Source organism: Coregonus lavaretus (genome assembly GCF_964263955.1).
Source record: "Coregonus lavaretus genome assembly, chromosome: 4".
NCBI classification, from domain to species: domain Eukaryota; kingdom Metazoa; phylum Chordata; class Actinopteri; order Salmoniformes; family Salmonidae; genus Coregonus; species Coregonus lavaretus.
Window position 1 is genome coordinate 25,839,383 of NC_139991.1, and position 26,816 is coordinate 25,866,198.

Sequence of the window (26,816 nt, forward strand, 5' to 3'; positions counted from 1 at the left end):
ATTTAAATGTTTCCCCTTAAACCACTCGAGTGTTGCTTTAGCAGTATGCTTAGGGTCATTGTCCTGCTGGAAGGTGAACCTCCGTCCCAGTCTCAAATCTCTGGAAGACTGAAACAGGTTTCCCTCAAGAATTTCCCTGTATTTAGCGCCATCCATCATTCCTTCAATTCTGACCAGTTTCCCAGTCCCTGCCAATGAAAAACAAGGTGTTCTCGGGGTGATGAGAGGTGTTGGGTTTGCGCCAGACATAGCGTTTTCCTTGATGGCCAAAAAGCTAAATTTTAGTCTCATCTGACCAGAGTACCTTCTTCCATATGTTTGGGGAGTCTCCCACATGCCTTTTTTTTTTCTTTAAGCAATGGCTTTTTTTCTGGCCACTCTTTCGTAAAGCCGAGCTCTGTGGAGTGTACAGCTTAAAGTGGTCCTATGGACAGATACTCCAATCTCCACTGTGGAGCTTTGCAGCTCCTTCAGGGTTATCTTTGGTCTCTTTGTTGCCTCTCTGATTAATGCCCTCCTTGCCTGGTCCGTGAGTTTTGGTGGGCGGCCCTCTCTTGGCAGGTTTGTTGTGGTGCCATATTCTTTCCATTTATTAATAATGGATTTAATGGTGCTCCGGGGGATGTTCAAGGTTTCGGATATTTTTTTATAACCCAACCCTGATCTGTACTTCTCCACAACTTTGTCCCTGACCTGTTTGGAGAGCTCCTTGGTCTTCATGGTGCCGCTTGCTTGGTTGTGCCCCTTGCTTAGTGGTGTTGCAGACTCTGGGGCCATTCAGAACAGGTGTATATATACTGAGATCATGTGACAGATCATGTGACACTTAGATTGCACACAGGTGGACTTTATTTAACCAATTATGTGACTTCTGAAGATAATTGGTTGCACCAGATCTTATTTAGGGGCTTCATAGCATAGGGGCTGAATACATATGCACACACCACTTTTCCGTTATTTATTTTATTTTGTATAATTTTTTGAAACAAGTTATTTTTTTCATTTCACTTCACCAATTTGGACTATTTTGTGTATGTTCATTACATGAAATCCAAATAAAAATCCATTTAAATTACAGGTTGTAATGCAACAAAATAGGAAAAATGCCAAGGGGGATGAATACTTTTGCAAGGCACTATATTGTGCTCCCCACAGGTTATAGAAAAGAGCAGAAGCACTGAACTACCCATTCGCACTCCAGTCCTACCTGCCTACAGGTTATGGAAAATTTGCTCTTTTAGTATTTGTCCAGTAGATTGTCAAATATATTTAAACAAAAACACTATAAAAAAAACAGTAATTGCTATAGTATTACAATACTTTTTATAGTATACTATAGTATTTTTTAATATGTGTTGAGTTAGGAACAGCTGCAGGAAGAGAGGTGCATGCCACCAGACAGTACTTTAGGGCCTCAAACAACTTCTCCAACGCAACAGTAACAGCGCCAATGTGCATATCTTATAGACTATGATGAGTTCTAGAAATGTTATCTAATCTGGACACTTGGTATTCCAGTTTACAGAGCAAATAATATCTACACACTAAGTACATTAACTACTGTACTTCAACAAATTATATTGCCTCAAGTCATACGTTCTCATGCAGTATTCAAGTATGCACTAATATGAAATGTAGTGGTGAGCTATATCCTCACAAACTGATTTATGACCAAATCATCTAAACTATCCCTCAATGGTAACATAAAAACTGGAAAAGCCCATTGGTCATTCTGTCTTTCCACTTACCTGAGTATGTTGTTTTTAGGTGAAGGGACTCAGTCACGAGGCCAGGAAACTCAACCAGATCAGAGACTTGGTGCAACTAAGCTGGCTGCTTTGAGATTCATGAGGAAAGCAACACTTTGTTCCAGTGTACAGCCATGTCATAACCCCTCCCATTGCACCTTGGTGTCTTTGTTTCCTTCTCTCCTCCTCTTTTTTCTCATTCTCCTCCTCTCTACTTCCTCCTTTTCCTCTCCTCCTTCTCTTTCTCCTCCTTCTCCCACATAACTCACTCAATTAAAGAAAACAAGTGTTGTTAACCTAATTTTCTGAATGTTTGTCTATATTTTATAGTTTTATCTGTGAATGTCTTAGGCCTTATAGCCTATTTGAATTGTATGTTTACATATTAGACCAATGTATGTATTTGATTGATTATTACCGATGTAGGATCTTAATTTGAGCCAGTTTGCTACAGCAGGAAAATAATCTTGCAGCAACAGGAAATTATAATTTTTATCTGGATTTTAATTAATGGATATTTTTGTAGGGGTTGATACATTTTTCGTAAGGGAAAATCAAGTCTGACATTTTTAAGTGGAAATTACAAACTTCAGAAGCCTTTTTAAACCTCAAATATACTACATGTTTTAAATGTCCTGCATTGCAAGAAAGTTTTCCTGCAACAGGGTGATCAAATTAAAATCCAACATCTGTATGGCTTTTGTTTCAACATAATGTTGAAATTATATTGTGCCTTTTTATTTGACAGTATACTGCAGTTCGGTGTGGCTTCACACAGTCAATGTTATCCTTTGTATAATAAACACAATCCAGGCATTACACTGATCTCACTTCTAATATTGTGGTCTTAATTAGCATGCCTATGTGATGTCTATTCCTTCTCCTCTCATTAATTCCGATAATAGAGTGTTTAACTATAGGCTCTTCAATTACCATAGAAAACATGCACCAAATCTGTCAGTACAATTCATATCACAACTGAATATCTTATTTTCACACCACTCAGACTGAGATGTCATGTTTTTATTTATTTTTCAAGTTCACCCTATCAGCGACCTCATCCGTCTGATATTCCAGACATGCGCATTACAAACTGCAATCTGACCACAAAATCGGGAGAGAACTACAGAGCAGGCAGGACCGCAATGGGACGAGGGTGATTTTATCAAATCTATCAAAAATCGCTGACAAGATGTCCGACGCGAGTAGAAACCCCCAATCGATACGCATCTGGACTTATTGAAGTGGATCCGATACACACAGAACCTGCAGAACTCCCAAAAGTCAATACTTTTTCCAAGGGGAGGAAGTTTGTTGTGTCGAAGGAAATATAATAGCCCGGTAAGGCAGGGAGAGACGGCGGAAAGCGGCCAGAACAGGGGACAGTCAGAATACAAACCCAACCACCCAGTCAGCCATGGAGGAGTTTGGGTCAGCGTTGGAGAAGAATGTGGCCGATTTAACAGTTATGGACGTGTATGACATAGCCGCGGTGGTGGGTCAGGAGTTTGAGCGGATCATTGATCAGTATGGATGTGAGGCTCTGTCCAGGCTCATGCCAAAAGTGGTGCGGGTGCTGGAGATCCTGGAGGTGATGGTCAGTAGGAACAGCGTCAGCCCGGAGACCGAGGAGTTGAGGCTGGAGCTGGACAAACTACGGCTGGAGCGGATGGACCGGATGGAGAAAGAGAAGAAACACAAGAAGGTCATAATTAGCTTACATGATAAGATAAATAATAGGCCTAGTTGTAACCAAACATAATTGATAACAGTAGGCCAAATGATAGGCATCCTAATAGGCTATTATTGGCCTAATAGCCTAATAATGTATGGTGAAGATATGGCAATAATGGTAACAAAAATAGAAAAGTTTAAGAGAATAAGAAGACAACTAATTTGCCATGCCATCATGAAAAGAATGCAATGAGATTATTATAACAATTACTTTGAAAAGTGTACTAGGCATTTTGAAAATATAACTGATATCCCCAAATAAAATAGGACTCTGACATGAATGACACTTGATTGACTGAGGATAGGCTACATTGTTATAATTAGGCCTACCTCCTTGTACCGCTGCTATGCCCGTGCAATGTAGCAGAAATCACTTAAAGATGCTTTGGAGATAGAAAAATGCTCTTATTGAATATATGGTGTCACAACACAACTGTTCCCTTGACTAGTGTATGACAGTGCACAAAAAGGCATAGTAGGGCTATAACGTCTTTACATGAAGGCATGTGCCTCCGCGACAGTCAGTTGGTGCACTAAAAAGAAAAATGTCGTTGCTGGTCTGGTGACAGTGACATGGGGGGAGTTAAACTGGCCTGTCATTGGTTGACTGAGATGTGTCTCCTGACTCAAATAAAGTGTGTCAACGACATAAATGACACTTAGGCCCAGAGAGCCATCTATATTATGGCCCCTGGAAATGCTTAGGATGATATGTTTAAACTTAAAGTTCAAATAAATGCTTTGGAAATGTTCAGTAGAAAGTTTAAGTAAGCCAGAGAAAGTACACACAAAAAATAAATTGGGTTCCTCAAGCATTCTTTGGGAAGGGTGATAGTTCTATGTGGAACCATACTGACCCAAAGAAAAGTCCAGTGTAGCTCAGTTGGTAGAGCATGGCGCTTGCAACGCCAGGGTTGTGGGTTCGATTCCCACGGGGGACCAGTACGAAAATGTATGCACTCACTAACTGTAAGTCGCTCTGGATAAGAGCGTCTGCTAAATGATTAAAATGTAAGAACCCTTTGAGCCCTTCAACGGTTATTTGCAGTTCAAAAAAGGGGTCTTTCCTCATTTATTGATAATTAAATTGTAGTGGCGGTGGCTCATTATAATTTTTTGGGGCGTGGTTTGTTCACAGCTCTTGATGTGCATCCAAGAGTGAGAGTGTCATTCCAGTTTATCTAATCTGTTGTGTTAACGCTATTGTAGCACATGGGGATGTGTGAAACTAACTAAGAGCTTCAGCACTCGGCGCTCCCCTTCTGTGAGTTTGCGTGGCCTACGACTTTGTGGCTGAGCCGTTGTTGCGCCTAGACGTTTCCACTTCACAATAACAGCACTTACAGTTGACCGGGGCAGCTCTAGCAGGGCAGAAATTTGATGAACTGACTTGTTGGAGGAAAGGTGAGATCCTATGACAGTGCCACGTTGAAAGTCACTGAGCTCTTCAGTAAGGCCATTCTACTGCCAATGTTTGTCTATGGAGATTGCATTGCTGTGTGTTCGATTTTATACACCTGTCAGCAACGTGTGTGTTTGAAATAGCCGAATCCACTAATTTGAAGGGGTGTCCACATACTTTTGTATATATAGTGTATATATTACCATGGCCAGTGACAGTGTCTCGTGAAAGACTCGTATGGCCTTGTATCAATTAAGAACGGTTGACAAATAAGTAAGTAGTTCTCAATTCTCTCCTCAGGGACCCCCAGCCGTTCCAGAGCTAGCACACCTGATTCAGCTTGTTAATTAACACAATAATAAAATCTATGGAATTTTTCAATATAATATGGCTATTAAACTAGAATAAAAAACCCTGGATGGTTCTACAAAGAACCTTTGAGATTTAGAAAGATTCTTTATAGAACCATTCTCAATAAAGGTTCTATAAAGAACCATTTATAAGGGTTTTATATAGCCCCAAAAATGGTTGTAAACATAGCAGAACCCTTTTTTTGGTGCTATATAGAACCTTAGGAAAGGGTTCTTTATAGCACCATACAGGTTCCATTTAGAACCTTATGAGCAAAGGCTCCATATACAGTTGAAGTCGGAAGTTTACATACACCTTAGCCAAATACATTTAAACTCAGTTTTTCACAATTCCTGACATTTAATCCTAGTAAAAATTCCCTGTCTTAGGTCAGTTAGGATCACCACTTTATTTTAAGAATGTGAAATGTCAGAATAATAGTAGAGTGAATGATTTATTTCAGCTTTTATTTCTTTCATCACATTCCCAGTGGGTCAGAAGTTTACATACACTCAATTTGTATTTGGTAGCATTGCCTTTAAATTGTTTAACTTGGGTCAAACGTTTCAGGTAGCCTTCCACAAGCTTCCCACAATAAATTGGGTGAATTTTGGCCCATTCCTCCTGACAGAGATGGTGTAACTGAGTCAGGTTTGTAGGCCTCCTTGCTCGCAGACACTTTTTCAGTTCTGCCCACACATTTTCTATAGGATTTGGAAGACCCATTTGCGACCAAGCTTTAACTTCCTGACTGATGTCTTGAGATATTGCTTCAATATATCCACATAATTTTCCTTCCTCATGATGCCATCTATTTTGTGAAGCGCACCAGTCCCTCCTGCAGCAAAGCACCCCCACAGCATGATGCTGCCACCCCCGTGCTTCACGGTTGGGATGGTGTTCTTCGGCTTGCAAACAACCCCCTTTTTCCTCCAAACATAACGATGGTCATTATGGCCAAACAGTTCTATTTTTGTTTCATCAGACCAGAGTACATTTCTCCAAAAAGTACGATCTTTGTCCCCATGTGCAGTTGGAAACCGTAGTCTGGCTTTTTTATGGCGGTTTTGGAGCAGTGGCTTCTTCCTTGCTGAGCGGCCTTTCAGTATATGTCGATATAGGACTCGTTTTACTGTGGATATAGATACTTTTGTACCTGTTTCCTCCAGCATCTTCACAAGGTCCTTTGCTGTTGTTCTGGGATTGATTTGCACTTTTCGCACCAAAGTACGTTCATCTCTAGGAGACAGAACGCGTCTCCTTCCTGAGCGGTATGACGGCTGCGTGGTCCCATGGTGTTTATACTTGCGTACTATTGTTTGTACAGATGAACGTGGTACCTTCAGGCGTTTGGAAATTGCTCCCAAGGATGAACCAGACTTGTGGAGGTCTACAATTTTTTTTCTGAGGTCTTGGCTGATTTCTTTTGATTTTCCCATGATGTCAAGCAAAGAGGCACTGAGTTTGAAGGTAGGCCTTGAAATACATCCGCAGGTACACCTCCAATTGACTCAAATTATGTCAATTATCAGAAGCTTCTAAAGCCATGACATCATTTTCTGGAATTTTCCAAGCTGTTTAAAGGCATAGTCAACTTAGTTTATGTAAACTTCTGACCCACTGGAATTGTGATACAGTGAATTATAAGTTAAATAATCTGTCTGTAAACAATTGTTGTAAAAATTACTTGTGTCATGGACAAAGTAGATGTCCTAACCGACTTGCCAAAAGTATAGTTTGTTAACAAGAAATTTGTGGAGTGGTTGAAAAACAAGTTTTAATGACTCCAACCTAAGTGTATGTAAACTTCCGACTTCAACTGTAGCACCAAAAAGGGTTCTGCTATGGTTATAAGCCAAATAACCCTTATTTTCAACTATATAGAACCATTTGTTTTTAGTGTGTAGGCTATGCAAACAACAGTAAAGCCAGACTATAGTCTATAAGACCAACTATCTTTCAACGTCACGAGGATGAAGACATTCATTGACAGACAGGAGAAAGCAATCGTAAAAGTTCAGGTTGAAAACAAAACTGATGCCTTTCATATAGTCTACCAATGCACATGTTGTAGAAAAAAAGGTGCTATCTAAAAGGGTTATTCGGCTGTCCCCATAGGATAACCCTTTCAAGAAGCCTTTTTGGTTATGTGGAAAGGGTTCTACCTGGAACCACAAAGGGTTATACCTGGAACCAAAAAGGGTTCTCTTATGGGGACAGCCGAAGAAGCCTTTTGGAACCCTTTTTTCTAAGAGTGTACTTACTCAAACAAACCATGGCTCAGTCGTATGTCTGTGGCCAAGTCCTAATATTAGCCCATATGGCTTCTTTTCCTTGTGTGCTTTAAAACCATTGTCCAGAGAGGGCTGAATTGGTTAAAGCAAGCTGGTGGAAACCCCACATTTTAAGGATGTGTTTGTGGCGGGGCTGTGAGCAGACATGTACGGAGAGGAGAGGAGTGTGTGTTTGGAGTGTGTGCGTGCAGACAGGATGTATGGAGTGTTTAACTCTGTGTGTGTGTGTGTGTGTTTGGGTGTGTAGGAGTTGGAGCTGGTAGAGGATGTATGGAGAGGGGAGGCCCAGGACCTTTTGTCTCAAATCGCTCAGCTTCAGGAAGAGAACAAGACACTCCTCACTAACATGTCCATCAAAGACCCCATGAGTGAAGAGGACCTACAGAGGCACGAAGGTACTAAACCCCGAATCCTAAACCCTTTACTCTACACCATACACTCTAAACCCATACACACACACACAATGACAATATTACTTAATTGCCTCTTTGAAAGAATGTTACACATACATATACACTGTATACACGCTGACTCTCTCGCGCTCTCTCTCTCTCTCTGTCGCTCGCTCTCTCTCTCTCAACACACACACACACACACAAAGGAGGCCTTCTTTGTGTTTGAGGCTGAGCCAGGCTCATCACTGCATGAGTGGCTCTGTCGTGATGTCACAGAGGGGCTACAGTCCCCCTGACACACACACACACATGAGGATGAGCACAGAGACAGACCACCCTCAGTGTTTCATACACCTGCTAGACTAGGGATGGACATTTGACATTTTTTGACTGTTCAGGACTCGCATGTTTTTTAATTGAGTACTCCAATAGAAAAAAATAAAATGTTTAGAACAAAAGGCCCGCACTGGAAAACAAATATGTGCGCATTTATCTATATGCTATCAGTGCGAAACAATGCCTAATTTATCATAGCCATTACCGATAACCAATCCTAATTGCTAAATTCAGAAACTATTCACACCCCTTGACTTTTTCAACATTTTGTTGTGTTACAGCCTGAATTTGAAATTGATTAAATTGGGATTTTGTGTCACTGGCCTACATACAATACCCCATAATGTCAAACTGGAATTACGTTTTTTACAAATTAATTAAAAATGAAAAGCTGAAATGTCTTGAGTCAATAAGTATTCAATGCCTTTGTTATGGCAAGCATAAATAAGTTCAGGAGTAAAAATGTGCCTAACAAGTCACAATAAGTTGCATGGGCTCACTCTGTGTGCAATAATAGTGTTTAACATGATTTTTGAATAACTACCTCATCTCTGTACCCCGCACATACAATTATCTGTAAGGTCCCTCTGTCGAGCAGTGAATTTCAAACACAGATTCAACCACAAAGACCAGGGAGGTTTTCCAATGCCTCGCAAAGAAGGGCCTATTGGTAGATGGGAAGAAAAAAAATGCAGACATTGAATATCCCTTTGAGCATGGTGTATTAATTACACTTTGGATGCTGTATCAATACACTCAGTCACTACAAAGATACAGGCATCCTTCCTAACTCAGTTGCCGGAGAGGAAGGAAACCGCTCAGGGGTTTCACCATGAGGCCAACAGTTACAGAGTTTAATGGCTGTGATAGGAGAAAACTGAAGATGGATCAACAACATTGTAGTTACTCCACAATATATACCTAATTGACAGAGTGAAAAGAAGGAAGCATGTACAGAATAAACATATTCCAAAACATGCAGCCTGTTTGCAACAAGGCACTAAAGTAATACTGCAATAAATGTGGCACAGCAATTAACCTTTTGTCCTGCATACAAAGTGTTATGTTTGGGGCAAACACAACACATTACTGAGTACCACTCTCCATATTTTCAAGCATAGTGGTGACTGCATCATGTTATGGGTATGCTTGTAATCGTTTTTCAGGATAAAAAAGAAACGGAATGGAGGCAAAAATGCACAGGCAAATTCCTAGAGGAAAACCTGGTTCAGTCTGCTTTCAACCAGGGAGATGAATTCACCTTTCAACAGGACAATAACCTTAAACACAAGGCTAAATCTACACTCGAGTTTCTTAACAAGAAGACAGTGAATGTTCCTGAGTGGCCGGATTACAGTTTTGACTTAAATCTGCTTGAAAATCTATGGCAAGACCTGAAAATAGTTGTCTAACAATGATCAACAACCAATTTGACAGAGCTTGAAGAAATTTGAGAAGAATAATGGGGCAAATGTTGCACAATCCAGGTGTGCAAAGCTCTTAGAGACTTACCCAGAACAACTTACATCTGTAATCGCTGCCAAAGGTGCTTCTACAAAGTATTGACTCAGGTGTGAATACTTATCTAAATCAGATATTTTGGTATTTAATTTTCAATACATTTGCAAAGATTTCTAAAAACATGTTTTCACTTTGTCATTATGGCGCATTGCGTGTAGATGGGTGAGAGAAAAAATATAATTAATACATTTTGAATTCAGGCTGTAACACAACAGAATGTGGAATAAGTCAAGGGGTATGAATACTTTCACTCAGTCAATAAAAAAAGAAGTGCCATTTTAAGATTAATTTTTGAAACCGCCATATCAACTGGTTATATTAGCCTTTATCGTGGAACACAATCTTCAAAAAGGTAGTAACCTCAGCAGTGGCACTTGCTTGTAGAAGCCTATGGCTGTGCAATGGCATAGCCTTGTTTTGTTAATTTACCAGACAAGACACTTATTTCTCAAGCCCTTATCACAGTCAAGACACACTTATTTTATACTAAAAAAACATGATGTAATATAACAGAATCAAATATAACAAAATCTTTAAAAAGTTGCCAGTGCAAGGTGATGATGATAATGATGTTTTTATTGTCACATACATCGGATAGGTGCAGTGAAATGTGTTGTTTTAGAGAGTCAGCCATAGTGATGCGCATCTCGCATCTGGAACAGTTATTCTCAAAGAGGGATCATTTGAAAGGGGGCTCAATTTGGCGTGTTGAAAGACCATTTTTTTCAGGTATACAAACCAAAATCTATATTTTTTTCGATATAGATGTGAGATTTAGTTTATTCTGCCTGTTCTCTGGAATTTTCTAAATGGATGAACAAGTCCACATTGAACACTGCATGCTGATGAATTGAGGCCATGACATCTGTTTGTTGAGTAGGCCTATAGGCTTAATGATTTTGATGAAAATACGCTTTTTTTCTTTATCATATTTTCAGTGTGGAACCTGCCTATGTTTAGGGGGGTTATAGCCTAGGGCCTAGGCTAACCAATTCTAAATGGCACTAGCAGTTCGCAAGGTAGCCTAAGCGGAAAATAGACGGGATTATTCCAAAAATTATTCTACTTAAATTAAAAACTCAATTTTTTATTTGTGGTAAAACTGTTGTCATTTGGCAAGGAATGTAGCTTGTGTATCCAATCAGTTACAGTGCCTTCAGAAAGTATTCACACCCCTTGGCTTTTTCCATATTTTGTTGTGTTACAAAGTTCGATTAAAATTGATTTAATTGTTATTTTTTGGTCAACGATCTACACAAAATACTCTGTATTGTCAAAGTATTTTTTTTATATTATTTTTTGACAAATAAAACACAAGTACTTTATCTTGATTAGATAAGTATTCAACCCCCTGAGTCAATCAATACATGTTAGAATAACCTTTGGCAGTGATTACAGCTGTGAGTCATTATGGGTAAGTCTCTAAGAGCTTTCCACACCTGGATTGTGCAACATTTGCCCTTTATTCTTTTCTAAATTCTTCAAGCTCTGTCAAATTGGATGTTGATCATTGCCAGACAACCATTTTCAGGTCTTGCCATAGATTTTCAAGCAGATTTAAGTCAAGACTGTAACCTGGCCACTCAGGAACATTCACTGTCTTCTTGGTAAGCAACTCCATTGTAGATTTGGCCTTGTGTTTTAGGTTATTGTCCTGCTGAAAGGTGAATTAATCTCCCAGTGTCTGGTGGAAAGCAGACTGAACCAGGCTTTCCTGTAGGATTTTGCCTTTGCTTAGCTCCATTCCGTTAATTTTTTTATCCTGAAAAACTCCCCAGTCCTTAACATGATGCAGCCACCACTATGCTTGAAAATATGGAGAGTGGTACTCAGTAATATGTCTGGGGCAAATCCAATACAACACAACACTTTGTATTCAGGAAAAAAAGTGAATTGCTTTGCCACATTTTTTGAAGTATTATTTTAGTGCCTTGTTGCAAACAGGATGCATGTTTTGGATTATTTTATTCTGTACAGGCTTCCTTCTTTTCACTCTGTCAATTAGGTTAATATTGTGGAGTAACTACAATGTTGTTGTCCATCTTCAGTTTTCTCCTATCACAGCCATTAAACTCTGTAACTGTTTTAAAGTCACCAGTGGCCAAATGGTGAAATCCCTGAGTGGTTTCCTTCCTCTCTGGCAACTGAATTAGGAAGGACACCTGTATCTTTGTAGTGACTGGGTGTATTGATACACCATCCAAAGTGTAATTAATAACTTCACCATGCTCAAAGGGATATTCAATGTCTGCTTTTTTTTTCTTCCCATCTACCAATAGGCCCTTCTTTGCAAGGCATTGGAAAACCTCCCTGGTCTTTGTGGTTGAATCTGTATTTGAAATTCACTGCTCGACTGAGGGACCTTACAGATAATTGTATGTGTGGGGTACAGAGATGAGGTAGTCATAAAAAAAAAGAATGTTAAACACTATAAATGGACACAGAGTGAGTCCATGCAATTTATTATGTGACTTGTTAGGCTTGCCATAACAAAGGGGTTGAATACTTATTGACTCAAGACATTTCAGCTTCTCATTTTTAATTAAAAAATTGATTTTTTATAGAAAAACATAATTCCACTGACATTATTGGGTATTGTGTGTAGGCCAGTGACCAAAAATATTGATTGAATCCATTTTAAATTCAGGCTGTAACACACCTCTTGACCTTTTCCACATTTTGTGACTGAGGTTTTAAAGTCTGGCTTCCTCCATTGCTGATATTCAGGGCTGTGTGTCAGCCACGGGTACGCCGTTTCTGTGTCAGAGATATCAAGTATGTGTGTGTGCTTGTGAGCCTATTTGCTATTTTAAACCTAGCTAGTCGGGCTCACAGACAGAAACTCTGTTGCTGTGCTCATAATCACTTGATTTATTCTCTAATGCAGTACAAAAGGTGTACAAATAATGCACACACTCACACAGAGTATTCATGTTGTTCTAACTTGGCTCCTTTCTCCTGTGTCTTGGCTGCCAGGTATTTATATTGTTCATCCGTACTTAGTTAACACTCTCTGCTCTGCCATGTTTTCTCTGTTGCGTTGCCAGGTATGTCGGAGCGGGAGCGTCAGGTGATGAAGAAGCTGAAGGAGGTGGTGGACAAGCAGAGAGACGAGATCCGAGCCAAAGACCGTGAGCTCACGCTCAAGAACGAGGACGTTGAGGCAGTAAGGACAGCAGGATGGGTGCTTGCTTGGGGTAGAACTTGTCCCTTTGCACAGACCTAAGATCAACTAACCCTTCCCTAATCCCAACCTTAACCATTAGGAGGTAGAACACAAAGCTGTCCTTAGATCAGTTTCAAGGGGAGACTGGGTTAGGGGTCAGGGGTCAGGGACTGCTTGTAGGCTATGGGGGAATCTGTTTTATTTATTCAAGTGTATTGATTTGACGGATCAATGACCTGAATCTCTCTCTTTCTCTGTTTCCCTCTCTGTTTCATCCCCCTGTACTTCTTCCCTCTCTCTCTTCTCTCTTCCCGACTCACTCTACCACCGTCTCTTCTTGTTTCTACCCCCCTCTTTACCTCCACCCCATCCATCCATTTCCCTCCCTGAATTTCCCTTCCCCTCCACCCCTCCATCTCTCTCTAGCTCCAGCAGCAGCAGTCTCGTCTGATGAAGATAAACCATGACCTGCGCCATAAGATCTCCGTGGTGGAAGCTCAGGGGAAAGCCCTCATCGAGCAGAAGGTTCGAAGCCTTAGGATGTGTAATACATATTTTATTACCCACAGTATTTGCAAAACAAAGTAGTTCAGAAGTACTTCAACAATGTATACTGAACAAAAATATAAACGCAACATGCAACATTTTCAAATATTTTATTGAGTTACAGTTCATATAAGGAAATCAGTCAACTGAAATAAATTCATTACATGCTGGCCATTGGGGAGCCAGGCCCAGCCAATCAGAATGAGTTTTTCCCCACAAAAGAGCTTTATTACAGACAGAAATACTCCTCAGTTTCATCAGCTGTCCGGGTGGCTGGTCTCAGATGATCCCGCAGGTGAAGAAGCCAGAAGTGGAGGGCTGGCGTGGTTACACGTGGTCTGCGGTTTTGAGACCGGTTGGACGTACTGCCAAATTCTCTAAAATGACGTTGCAGGTGGCTTATGGTAGAGAAATTAACATTCAGTTCTCTTGCAACAGCTCTTGTGGACATTCCTGCAGTCAGCATGCGAATTGCACACTCTGCACATTTTAAAGTGGCCTTTTATTGTCCACAGCACAAGGTGCACCTGTGTAATGATCATGCTGTTTAATCAGCTTCTTGATATGCCACACCTGTCAGGTGGATTGATTATCTTGGCAAAGGAGAAATGCTCACTAACAGGGATGTAAACATATTTGTGCACAACATTTGAGAGAAATAAGCTTTTTGTGCGTATGGAAAATATCTGGGATCTTTTATTTCAGCTCATGCAATATGGGACCAACACTTTACATGTTGCGTTATATTTTTGTTCAGTATATTATTATATTTGTATCTTAAGGTGGAACTGGAGGCGGGAGCTCAGGCACGTGTACAGGAAATGGGAGCACTCCGGCAGGAAGTGACACGTTTAAGGGAGCGCCTGCAAGGAGACACGCCTCAGGGTCTAGAGGAGCCTCCTCCCCAGCCCCCCTCCCCCGCACAGGTAATAACAACACCTCCCAAGGCCCCCCTTCCCCGCACAGGTAATAACAACACCTCCCAAGGCCCCCCTTCCCCGCACAGGTAATAACAACACCTCCCAAGCTCCCCTCCCCTGCACAGGTAATAACAACACCTTCTCAGGTCGGCAGAACCAGCCAGGCACACCTGCACAGGTAACTACACAGTTATTACAGGTAGACTTGCCCCCAGCAGCCCTATGTGCTCCATTATAACCCTGGCGGCCGCTGGCAGAGTCACACACACAGTGTGCTGGTATTATCTTTTCTTTCTATGAGAGAATCTTTGCAGCCTGAGTCAGTTTACAGCAGTCTGACTCACAGCCTCCTCGGAAAACATGACCTGGCTATCATATGAGGGGTGGGAGGTGGAGTGGAGTGGAGGGGAGGGGAGGGGCAGGACGGAAATAGCCCCCCTCTCTACCTCTCCACAGCCAGCTAGCCAGCCAAGCACCATGCAAGCCAGAGAGATGTAGAGAGAGACAGAGAGGTAGCCAGACAATTCACAGCTAGCCAGCCAAGCACCATGCAAGCCAGAGAGATGTAGAGAGAGACAGAGAGGTAGCCAGACAATTCAGGACAGCTAAAAGTGACCTGGCAATTACCTTTGTAGTAACTTGTACACCAAACTGATTTTTCATAGACTTCATACAGCAAGTGTAACACATATCACCCACAGTACTCTGCAGCACCATTTATGTTGTCACTTTTCTTTTACAATGACTAACCTCGATAAATAAAGGTACAATAAAAAACTGATCTCCCCCCTACAGCCTGGTAGCCCCTGCTCCTCAGAGGTGGGGGCTCAGGGTGTGGGCTGGCCAGAACCAGACAGACACTACCACCCTGAGCTGCTGTTGGGGGGGTACGATCCCGCCCCGCGCCTCCCGTCCCTGGATGACGATGATGAGGATGTAGAGGAAGAGGCAGTGTTGCTATGGGTAACACCGTTGTGCTAGCTAGCCGCCCCCAGAATGGTGTGTTTGCCGTGACCTCTAACCTTTGCTCCGCCACTGTCCCCCTAAACAGTGTTCTATTGATGCTGGTATCGCTAGAGCACAGAGTTGAGATGCTGCCTCATTCACCTGTACGCGTGTGGGATTGTGATGTTTGATTGCATTTCAAGGACTGTGTTTTTGATTCAGCCAACCTTGAGTCAGTGAACCCTTTTCCCTAACTTTACCACATGATTGTGTGTTTGAGAGAAAGAGGAAGAGTGAGGTTTTGTGTATGCATACAGTGTGTGTGTGTCGGGGTGTGTTTATAAACATGCACAGTGTGTATGTGGGAGTGTGTGTGTGTGTGTGCTCCTGCCTGCAGTTCTACTACCCCAGTGTGAACACCCTAACTGTTGATTTTGACGGCACAGAGCATGTGTGAGTTAAGTATCCCTGTGCCAACTATGTCAGACTGTGTGTGTGTGCGTGAGTGTGAGAATCAACTGTCCCTACACCCACTGGGTCAGACCTTACCACTGCAGCTGTCACCTCTAAACATAGACTGCTCTGACACCCCTGTAACAGCACATGGACTAGTCCAGTACCTTCCCTTTCCCCTGCAACACACATAGCAGAGTATGTAGTTTGCACCAACAGAACTCGGAACACAAGCTCAGCCAGTTACGATTATAGAATGACTGTTCTTAATGCCTCTTTTTTCACACGTAATTTGCTACAGAGTGACTTAAGACTGTTTGCTGCATGACTGACCTCTGTTGGTTGCATGCAGTGAGTTAGTCTGAAGTATCTCAATTTGAGGTGCACTTCTGGCTGTAGGGAATGAAGGAAGGAAGGAGAGAAGGGTGCATTTCTTAAGTATTGGAACAGGGCCCAGTGTCTGACCTACAGTTCTCTTCCTGTGCCACTAGGAGGCGATGTGTGATGAGGACACACCTGCTCTGTTCCAACACTTTACCAAGGTATCCCTCCTTCCTGCCTATCCTCTATTCCTTCCTTTCCTTTCTTCCTTCGTCCCATGGTGTAATGTGGCTGTACCCCACTAGGAGGCGCTATGTGATGAGGAGGGGGGAGGCCTGGACCAGAAGGATCCCAACAGGCCCCGGTTCACACTGCAGGAGCTGAGAGACGTTCTGCATGAGAGGAACGAGCTTAAGGCCAAAGTGTTCATGCTGCAGGAGGAGATCGCCTACTACAAAAGGCAGCCATCTTTATTTTCACCATACAAACAGAACATGTTTAAAAAAAACATAATCAATAAAATGAGATTAACACAAGTTGTCAGGTTAAATTTAAGAAGTTAAAAATTAACAATATTGAAGTCAACAATATTTGACAATGATGATGGTGGAGTGATGACTCTTCTTCCTCTCTCTCCAGTGAAGAAGAGGCGGAGGATGAGACCGGCCCCCCTACTCCTTCCCCTTCTCCCGAACAACTGAGGGCACAGCCCCGACTCAATGCACAGCCCGAGTCAGGAATCAAACGCCTGTACGTACCACACACCCACAGATATGCTCGATTCTGATCTACACTAAACAAAGTGTGGTTTAGAGTAACCACCAGCTGGCAACACACCAGTAACATAGCTACATCTCACAGCAGATGGAAATAAATCAAATGGGCTGTGTTTGATGTGGTCCCTCTCTTCCATCTCCCTTTTTCTCTATCTCTGCTTGTCTGTGCCTTTCTGTGAATGTGTGTGTGTGTGTGTGTGTGTGTGTGTGTGTGTGGGTATATGTGTGTCTATACCTGTGTGTGTGTGTGTGTACCTCTGTGTGACAGGATCTTCACAGCCATAATGCCGATGGTGGCAGCTGGGTTGATTTCAGATGACCCCACTTTACAGCCAATCAGACATCTCATATCCCTTGTACGACACCCGTCATTGGTTGGCCTCTGTGTCACTCACTGTCTTAGCTAACACCTTCTGCCCCCTGTATGTGGTATTGGTGGGGCCAGGAGCTTTTCCTGACTTTGTGATCTGACCAGTAAAAACTCTGGGCCCTGGTTATCGCACCTGCATGGACCCTCCCATCCCCTGTATATGTTTTTATTCTGATTGGCTGACTGTGGGGCTATCTAAATCACTATCCAATGGAAAGGTGGTAGATCATTAGAATCAGCCAGTCAGAATAGGATGTGTATTCACTTCCTGACCCGTTTCCGATTCCCTAACCGATTTTTATAACTATTGCTTTTCCTCTGCTCCTGTTGCTTTGTGCATATAACACTAACCCTGATGCACTTTGTGTCATCTCAGAACTCACTATGTAGAAATGCATCTACATTTTAACCGTTATAACCACAGGACTCTAAAGTCATCAGTCTAAGGAATATGTCTGGAGGACATAAGGCAACAATGACGCTGGGTAGTGAAGTCCACTTTTTTGTCTCTCTTTTCTCTGTCCTCTACTTTTCCATCCTCTCTTCCTCTTCTCTCTCAGGTTTAGCTTCTTCTCTCGCGACAAGAGGCGGATCTCCCAGCGGAATGCACAGTTTGATGACAGCTTCAGCTCGTGGGCGGGGAAGGATGAGGTGTACACAGAACAGGCCCAGGAGGCTTTGCAGCACATATAGGGCACGTTCCTCTGACCAGGCGTTGTTGACGCCTGCCAGATCTTACAAGGCCTGGATAGGTATTTTAGGTATCAGCTAACTACATCATATGTTATAGCAATCTGTCAGGCGATTAAATAGTCAATGACGTGGTACGCAACCATTGGTTGATGCATGCAACGTCTTAGCAGGAGAAAGTGACCGTAGTGATTGGACAGCGCTTTATGATGAGGTCACTCAGAACCATCTCACTGTAACGCCCCGCCCATGCCCACCATGTGAGCTGCAGCAGCACTTAAGGGACAGTTCTAAATTTACTGGGGTGGGGAGTTGGTCCAAAATAGGGGAGGGTTGTCAAACTTATTTATTTGCTTTGGGGAGGGTTGTGTGATTGTTTTATTGGGCACAGGGGAGGGTAGTGTATATTTTCCCTGGTTTACATTCCCCATTTAGCAGGTTTTACTATATAATTTCTTCCATATAGCCACATTTCCTCATCTGCTTGCGTGCACCGCCTCTCTCAAGGTGTTTTGGTACTTCCCTTATGCACTACACTTTTCTGCACGCTTGCTATACAGTCAACTCTATCCTGCCCTCTATACATAGTGACAATAGTGGTAGGTGGATCTGCAATAAGTTAACTAGCAATCATACCACACATCAAATCATTCAAATCTGCATCAATTTTCAATATAAAGAACATAAGAACATAAAGGAATAGCTGATGGGTAGTGGAGAGGCCAGGTGCGTCATTGCGCATGAAAGAACAGTCAAGACATGATATACACAGCTCATAAAGCTCTCCTATTCATCTTGTTTAGGCCATACACATTTTATTTATTAAACAACGGATTCCCCTCTTTACATTTCTAAAAATAGTAAAACATTTAATGAAATAGTGATTCATTTTATTCATATGAATCGATTATTTTTAATCGATTATTTTTGACTAACTGAACGATGTGCTTTGCCATTGTAGTAGTTGGGGTTCAATCGCGGTGAATCGAATCATGGGAATCAAAATAATCATTTGTGAATCGCAAATAGTAAAAGGAAACAATTTAGCTGTAGCCTTCCTTTCGAATTGTGTCGATGCAAAACTCATTTTGTAGATACTTTAAGTTGATTTGGACATTCAATTAATGGGACGTTGCAACTCAATAGATACTAGTAGTCAGCCTGCAATAAACACTTCTAAAGGTAAGATATATAGCCTATCGGCTCTATAAAATCTGCGGTGCATGCTGAAACAGTCATTTTCAACGTTATTCCCCAAAAAACTTCTCAGTTAAACGTTGACTGCAAAGTAGGCCTTCCTGGCAGAATGATATCATGAAGATTTGTATCAATCGGGTGCACATCTGTTTTGCATGCTCTGCCATCACATGTGCAGTACACAAACCTGACAGAAACACCGCTAGCCTAACACAAATATACTGTGAGTAAAACTCAGCTGGGACATGCTTTCAATGATGCTCTCCAACACCTGACACCAACATAGTGGATTAAGGGGGGTACCCTGAGTGGGACTCAAACCCTGGTCCCTGTGACTGTCATTCCAAAACCATTTTACTGTCACAATCCTCGCTATATGAGCCATGATACAATTCCTACCAAGTGGGTTAACCCTATTGGCCCGATGCATAGGGTGTTTGCTTTTCACGCTAGTGACCGGGTTTCACTTCCTTGTCCTGCTGTTTGCTACATTAGTGTCAGAATTGGGAATACCAAGAGGCTAAAATCTCTTGGTGAGGCCGCTAGGTCTTGTACTAAGTTTTTTTTGTATTAATTAAAGGGGTAAAACTTTTATTATATTTTTTACGCGTCACGTAAAAAAATTAATACATCCATTATTCAGGTAATTACATTTGTATGGCCTTGGGGACAATACTATTATCCTACCTAGACTAGCCTACAACAACATAATGCAATGAATATTACATTATTGTTTTCAAGTGAGTACAATTGAGTACAATTCTACTCTAGGCTGTAAACTGCAGTGAAAATGTCATTTGAATAATGGCGCAAAAGCCCTGTTATTTCAATGTTTCATTCCATTTGGATCAGTTGTGGGTCTACTCTCAACAGATCATAAGGTCTACAAAGGCACCGTACAGGACAGTCTGACTGTATTTTTACTTCTGATACTGATGCGCTGTCTGTTGCCGATCATCATTCTCCCAGCAGGCCCACTTATTCAGGAAAGTTTAACATGCGTTCTGCCTCCTTTCCGATCCGAGCAGCTATTCCTCGAACGCTTCAATATAGGCTAAATATTTGTAATTTAACTTTTTAAATGTATTACCTTTTATGTGTGGCATAAACACAACCAGTCACAATGTTTTAATCTGATTCGGCTACTTCAAAAGTCTCCTGTAGGCTACCTGCGCATGTTCATCCACTCCACTCTAATATAATTCCAGCGTCCAAACTGTGCACCGGCCATTTGATCTGTTACAAAACACCAAAAAGTTTCATGACATTCGGAGATTGTCAAGCCAAGCCACCGACACTGAATAGGATGGGATGTATTTTCAGTTTGTCGAGATTTACATACTCTATTTGATTTTGGTGTTGAAAAAGCAAACCATATGCAAATTTGTTGCATATATTATATATAATTATAAATATAGCATCAAAATATTGAAAATCTGATTCCCCCTAGCTGATCATTGTCTGCAGCCGGCTCTGATCGAGTCCGGCAGGGAGAGTGAGCTTGTGAACCCTCAACCTTCTGGCCTGTAGCCCTGCGTGGCATCGACTGTGCCACAAAACCATGCTGAAGTGGTCAAGTCAATATCCATGTTTATAAACACAGGGTTGCTACAGTTATTGTTATTTATGGTGGTAATCATTCTTTTTTAGTTAATTTTCTGAGGGGGGAGGATGTGCAAATACATTTTGAACTGTCCCTAAAGGCATCGCAATGGTCAGCTTATTTCACAGTACAGCTGAGCACAGCACATCGGCTCTAAGTGACAGAGTAATTCAGTCATTCACCCAGCATCTAGAGTAGTGTAACATAACCACCTATGTCAGTAAACTCCTTGCCTTGGGACTGTGGTTAGTGTGCGGTAACGGTGCGTGGGTAAAATCACTGCAGAAGCCAAGACAGAATTATTTCCCATACTACAACCTATGTGTTGTGATAATTGCGTTGTTTGCTCTATAACATGTTAGTTCATATGCCTTGTGACCGTGATATATAGGCCTAAAGGCCGAGACAATAAGAAGACACAGTGGCAGAATAAATTCAACCACACCTTTGTTTCATCACAAAACCAGAGAGCAACCTCTGTCCGGTGAAGTCCACAAAGCATATTGCATGTAGCAAACAGTTACATGACCTACAGCATGGTCAAGCAAGTTAATGTTTCCGACATTTTCGGCCTACTAAACAACTATTGATTTAGAACCACGGAGAGTTACCGCAAGTCGCAAAGAAAACAGGAGCTGCCTCCACTATTCCAGTAACATTACTGCCTGCTGCAGTATAGTGTGATTGTATGACATTGCTGCTTCTAAGTGACAGGACTCCGAGAGAGTTGAGGGTGAAGCGGAGCAGATTCAGTTTGACTTCTGAAAAACAAACAAAAAAACAGAAAACCTCCGTAAAGCCTTTATTTATCCAAAAGTGAAACCCACGAGAATTGACAGATGCACAGAGCGGTTCCCTTTGTGTTAGAACTGGCAGTAGGTGTGTGAGGGAGACAGAGTCAGGCTTGGTAGGTTTGTGGAAAGTATAGAAAGTATGGTTGAGAGGTGAGAGGCGAGTGAGATGGAGGAACCACATGAGACACTCCAGATAGAGAATCATGAGTCACACGTTTTAGAGAAGGAGGAGGAGAGTTAAGTCCAGTAAAGAAACCGAATACGGACCCAGATGTGTTAGACACCGATTCATCTTTCTACCCCCTTGACCTTGAGCTAGACCAGTCATGACCTCAGAGGCAGCTAGGGTGTGCTGTGGCTAGGCCCCTCTCACCAGCATTGGCTAAAAGATGTGTGAACATACAGTTTGTGGTGGCTTTTTTTTAACAGATTGACATTGCACATAAATTAAAAATATGTGTTACTGGGTGTTGAGGTGGGATTTTTTTATTGCACATCTGGAACATCCTGCCTATTCCTTGACTGCATGATCAAACTAGATGGTTGGTTGTTATTGAAACCCTATTCTTAATACAACCCTTTTGCTTCACCAACAACATGCTCTGTCAAATACATACTGTTGGTAGAAGTTTGGGAAGCCTTTTTAGAACAAAATGCCCAATTTAGAGGTTTTATATTTTTCAAATGGTGAATGAAGCACAGAAAGTTATAGTTTTACAATGTCTTATGGAAATAGTATTTTAGTTTTTAATGAATTTAACTAAATGCTACTTGCTGCTGCTTTTTTGTTTTCAGGCATTTTATGCTGCTTTCAGGACTAGCCAAGTGGTGTACATATGAAGCAAAAGTGACAAAGATATCCAAGTTTGGCAAACTGTGTTTGATATATACAATTTATATATAACTTTTGAATGGGTGCCATGTTGGAACCAAACGTCACAAGACAAACAACACTCAAATTACAATGTTGTTGTGGAATATTTGGTTCAAACATGGAGGACAGTTTGCCAAACTCTGTGCTATGGCTGCAAGATGGTTTGTGAGAAGCAAAATGGTCAGTGTGGACGAGGGAGGTTTTGGATCCTGAGGAGTAGTTTTGACTCCGGCAGTCAGACATGATGCTTCAGCCTCACTATGAGAACATTGATACTATTACTATGACTGAAGAACTGTTGAATAATTTATTTTATGATGCAAGAGACTAAATTAAGGTGCAAAACTAGAGCAACGCTTATTGTGACAAAAGGGATTGATAGTCGAGAGAAATTATATATTGTCTGCTGGTGGCAACATCTACACATAAAGGGAAATAAATAGTACAGTATTTTTATTTGAACATGGGCAGATGTGTCACCAAGACATCCCTCTTTTGCCACAAACTTCATGGACCCCCTTCACACCTGGTAGATTTCTATTGTAAGGATTTCAGATTGTCTTCATACAGCTTGTTGCCTTTTATTCAAATATGACCTGTCAATAAACATTGTGATTGCCAAATGTTTCATGTCAACTTTCTTACATTTACAATTTAGTCTTTTAGCAGACGCTCTTATCCAGAGCGACTTACAGTTTAGCGAGTGCATACATTTTTTTTGTTTCATACTGGCCCCCCGTACTTTACATTTACGTTATTTAGCAGACGCTCTTATCCAGAGCGACTTACAGTTAATGCATACATTATTCTTTTTTATTTTCATACTGGCCCCCCGTGGGAATCGAACCCACAACCCTGGCGTTGCAACCGCCATGCTCTACCAACTGAGCTACCTCCCTGCCGGCCATCCCCTCCCCTACCCTGGACGACGCTGGGCCAATTGTGCGCCGCCCCGTTGGTCTCCCGGTTGCGGCCGGCTACAGCAGAGCCTGGATTCGAACCAGGATCTCTAGTGGCACAGCTAGCACTGCGATGCAGTGCCTTAGACCACTGCGCCACTCGGGAGGTTACTTCAAACACATCGAGTCAAAAACATACAAATAAACTTTATTAATTGCATCAATGCTATCCAGTATTTTATAAAAAAGTATGTGTAGAAGTAAGACAACAGTTTTGAGCCGACTTCGCCCTGGGCTTTGAATGGGGCAGCCCGGTTCCAAAACAAATGCAATCAACTTTCACCGGGTGAAAAACACGCCTATACTGGCGCCCGGGCGGCAATTTGTATCGGCATTAGCGCAGTATAAATAATCCCAAATCTAGCTCCAAATCGGCGTCAATTTGAAAAAACAAAAAAGTAGATTGCTGATTTACTGGCACATTAAACCATGTTTTACATTTGACATTTAAGTCATTTAGCAGATGCTCTTATCCAGAGCGACTTACAAATTGGTGCATTCAACTTAGGATAGCCAGTGGGACAACCACCCTTTTTTTTTGTGGGGGAGGGGGGGGGGGGTTCCTCTCTCTCGCCGACTCCCTCTCTCTCGCCGACTCCCTCTCTCTCGCCGACTCCCTCTCGTAACTCCTATTCCACCTCTCTTGGTGGTACTCCCTTTCTCCATCTCGGTCATCTCCTTCCTCTACTCCCCCACTCAGTCTCTCAATTCAATTCCGAGGGGATTTATTGGCATGGGAAACATGCGTTTACATTGCCAAAGCAAGTGGAATAAACAATAAACACAATTGAGAGGACACGAAACAACATCAACAAAATAATAGTCAAATGTAACTGTAAATATTGGACTCAAAAAGGTTTAAAAAAGATACATGTCAAATGTTATATTATCAGCTAGTGTTTTAGCAATTTTCAAATTCTTTGTGGGTCTGTGTGATCTGTGGGAAATATGCATCTCTAATGTGGTCATACATTCAGCAGGAGGTTAGGAAGTGCAGCTCAGTTTCCATCTCATTTTGTGGGCAGTGGGCATATAGCCTGTCTTCTCTCGAGAGCCAGGTCTGCCTATGGCGGCCTCTCTCTATAGCAAGGCTATGCTCACTGAGTCTGTACATAGATTTTCTTAATTTTGGGTCAGTCACGGTGGTTAGTTATTCTGCCACTGTGTACTCTCTGTTTAGGGCTAGACGGCATTCCAATTTGCTCTGTTTTTTGGTTGATTCTTTCCAGTGTGTCAAATAGTTCTCTTTTGCTTTCTCATAATTTTGTTGGGTCTAATTGTGTTGCTGTCCTGGGGCTCTGTGGGGTCTGTTTGTGTTTGTGAAAAGAGCCCCAGAACCAGCTGGCTGAGGGGACTCTTCTCTAGGTTCATCTCTATGTAGGTGAGGGCTTTGTGGTGGAATGTGTGGGCATCGCTTCCTTTTAGGTGGTTGTAGAATTTAATAGCTATTTTCTGGACTTTGATAACTAGCGGGTATAGTCCTAATTCTGCTCTGCATGCATTGTTTTGGGATTTGCGTTGTCCACTAAGTATATTTTTGCATAATTCTGCATGCAGTCTCAATTGGGTGTTTGTCCCATTTTGGGAATTGTTGGTTGGTGAGTGGACCACATACCTCAAAACCATAGAGGGCAATGGGTTCTATAACCAATTGAAGTACTTTTAGCCAGATCCTAATTGGGATGTTGAGTTTTATGTTCCTTTTGATGACATAGAAGGCCATGTCTCTTGCCATGTCTCTTAGATCGTTCACAGTCTTGTGGAAGTTACCTGTGGTGTTGATGTTTAAGCCGAGGTAGGTATAGTTCTTTGTGTGCTCTAGGGCAACGGTGTCGAGATGGAATTTGTATTTGTGGTCCTGGCTACTGGACCTTTTTTGGAACACCGTTATTTTTTGTCTTACAGAGATTCACTGTCAGGGCCCAAGTCTGACAGAATCTGTGTAGAAGATCTAGGTGCTGCTGTTGGCCCTCCTTGGTTGGGGACAGAAACACCAGATAATCTGCAAACAGTAGACATTTGATTTCCGAGTCCAGTAGGGTGAGGTCAGGTGATGCAGACTGTTCTAGTGCCCTCACCAATTAATTGATATATACGTTGAAGAGGGTGGGGCTCAAGCTGCATCCCTCTCTCATCCCACAGCCCTGAGGAAAGAAATCTGTGTGTTTATTGCCAATTTTAACTGCACATTTGTTGTTTGTGTACATTGATTTTATGTCATATGTTTTTCCCCCAACACTGCTTTCTATCAATTTGCAGAGCAGACCCTAATGGCAAATTGAGTCAAAAGCTTTTTTGAAATCAACGAAGTATGAGAAGACTGCTTTTGTTTTGTTTTGTTTTGTTTGTTTGTGCAGGGTGTATACGTGGTTTGTCGTATGGTATTTTTGTAAGAAGCCAATTTGACATTTGCTCAGGACATTGTTTTCAATGAGGAAATCTGCTGTTGATGATACTGCAGAGGATACTCCACCGTAATTATTGGGGTCAAATTTGTCTCTGCTTTTGTGGATTGGGGTGATCAGTCCTTGATTCCAAATATTGGGGAAGATGCCAGAGCTTAGGATGATGTTAAAGAGTTTAAATATAGCCAATTGGAATTTGTGGTCTGTATGTTTTATAATTTAATTTAGCATACCATCAACACCACAGGCCTTTTTGGGTTGGAGGGTTTGTATTTTGTCCTGTAGTTCATTCAATGTAACTGGAGAATCCAGTGGGTTCTGGTAATCTTCAATAGCTGATTGTAAGATTTGTAGTTGATCATGTACAGTGGACAGAACAAGTATTTGATACACTGCCGATTTTGCAGGTTTTCCTACCTACAAAGCATGTAGAGGTCTGTAATTTTTATCATAGGTACACTTCAACTGTGAGAGACGGAATCTAAAACAAAAATCCAGAAAATCACATTGTATGTAATTAATTTGCATTTTATTGCATGACATAAGTATTTGATCACCTACCAACCAGTAAGAATTCCGGCTCTCACAGACCTGTTAGTTTTTCTTTAAGAAGCCCTCCTGTTCTCCACTCATTACCTGTATTAACTGCACCTGTTTGAACTCGTTACCTGTATAAAAGACACCTGTCCACACACCTGTCCAATCAAACAACTGTCTAAAAGGGATTGGATTTGTTGTTGGTATGTTTCTAAACTAGTTTCCTTCCATCTATAGCATTTCTTTTTAGTATGCATTTTGTTCTTAATAATATGCAGTTTGTTCGGCTTTGATGCCTCATGATTGATTATTGCTCTGTTCAAATACCCTGTGATTTTGCTGTGATCTGATAGGGGTGTCAGTGGGCTGACTGTGAATACTCTGAGAGACTCTGGGTTGAGGTCTATGATAATGTAATCTACAGTATTACTGCCAAGGGATGAGCTGTCCCCTCGAAGCCTACCATTGACTGTACAGAC

The 26,816-nt window shown here is 41.7% G+C and overlaps 1 protein-coding gene across 1 annotated transcript; it reads left to right on the plus strand.

Moving 5' to 3' along the window:
- Positions 1-3,165: 3,165 nt before the first annotated feature.
- On the plus strand, positions 3,166-23,050 carry LOC311128491 (RILP-like protein 1; the record flags this gene model as incomplete). The annotated part of the gene is made up of 10 exons (XM_084160662.1): positions 3,166-3,453; positions 7,777-7,924; positions 12,829-12,947; positions 13,374-13,472; positions 14,276-14,419; positions 15,209-15,376; positions 16,303-16,353; positions 16,438-16,592; positions 16,772-16,882; positions 17,839-23,050. The coding sequence occupies 10 exons, from the start codon at positions 3,166-3,168 to the stop codon at positions 17,969-17,971; spliced, it is 1,416 nt and encodes a 471-aa protein (XP_084016788.1). The 3' UTR covers positions 17,972-23,050.
- Positions 23,051-26,816: the final 3,766 nt, after the last annotated feature.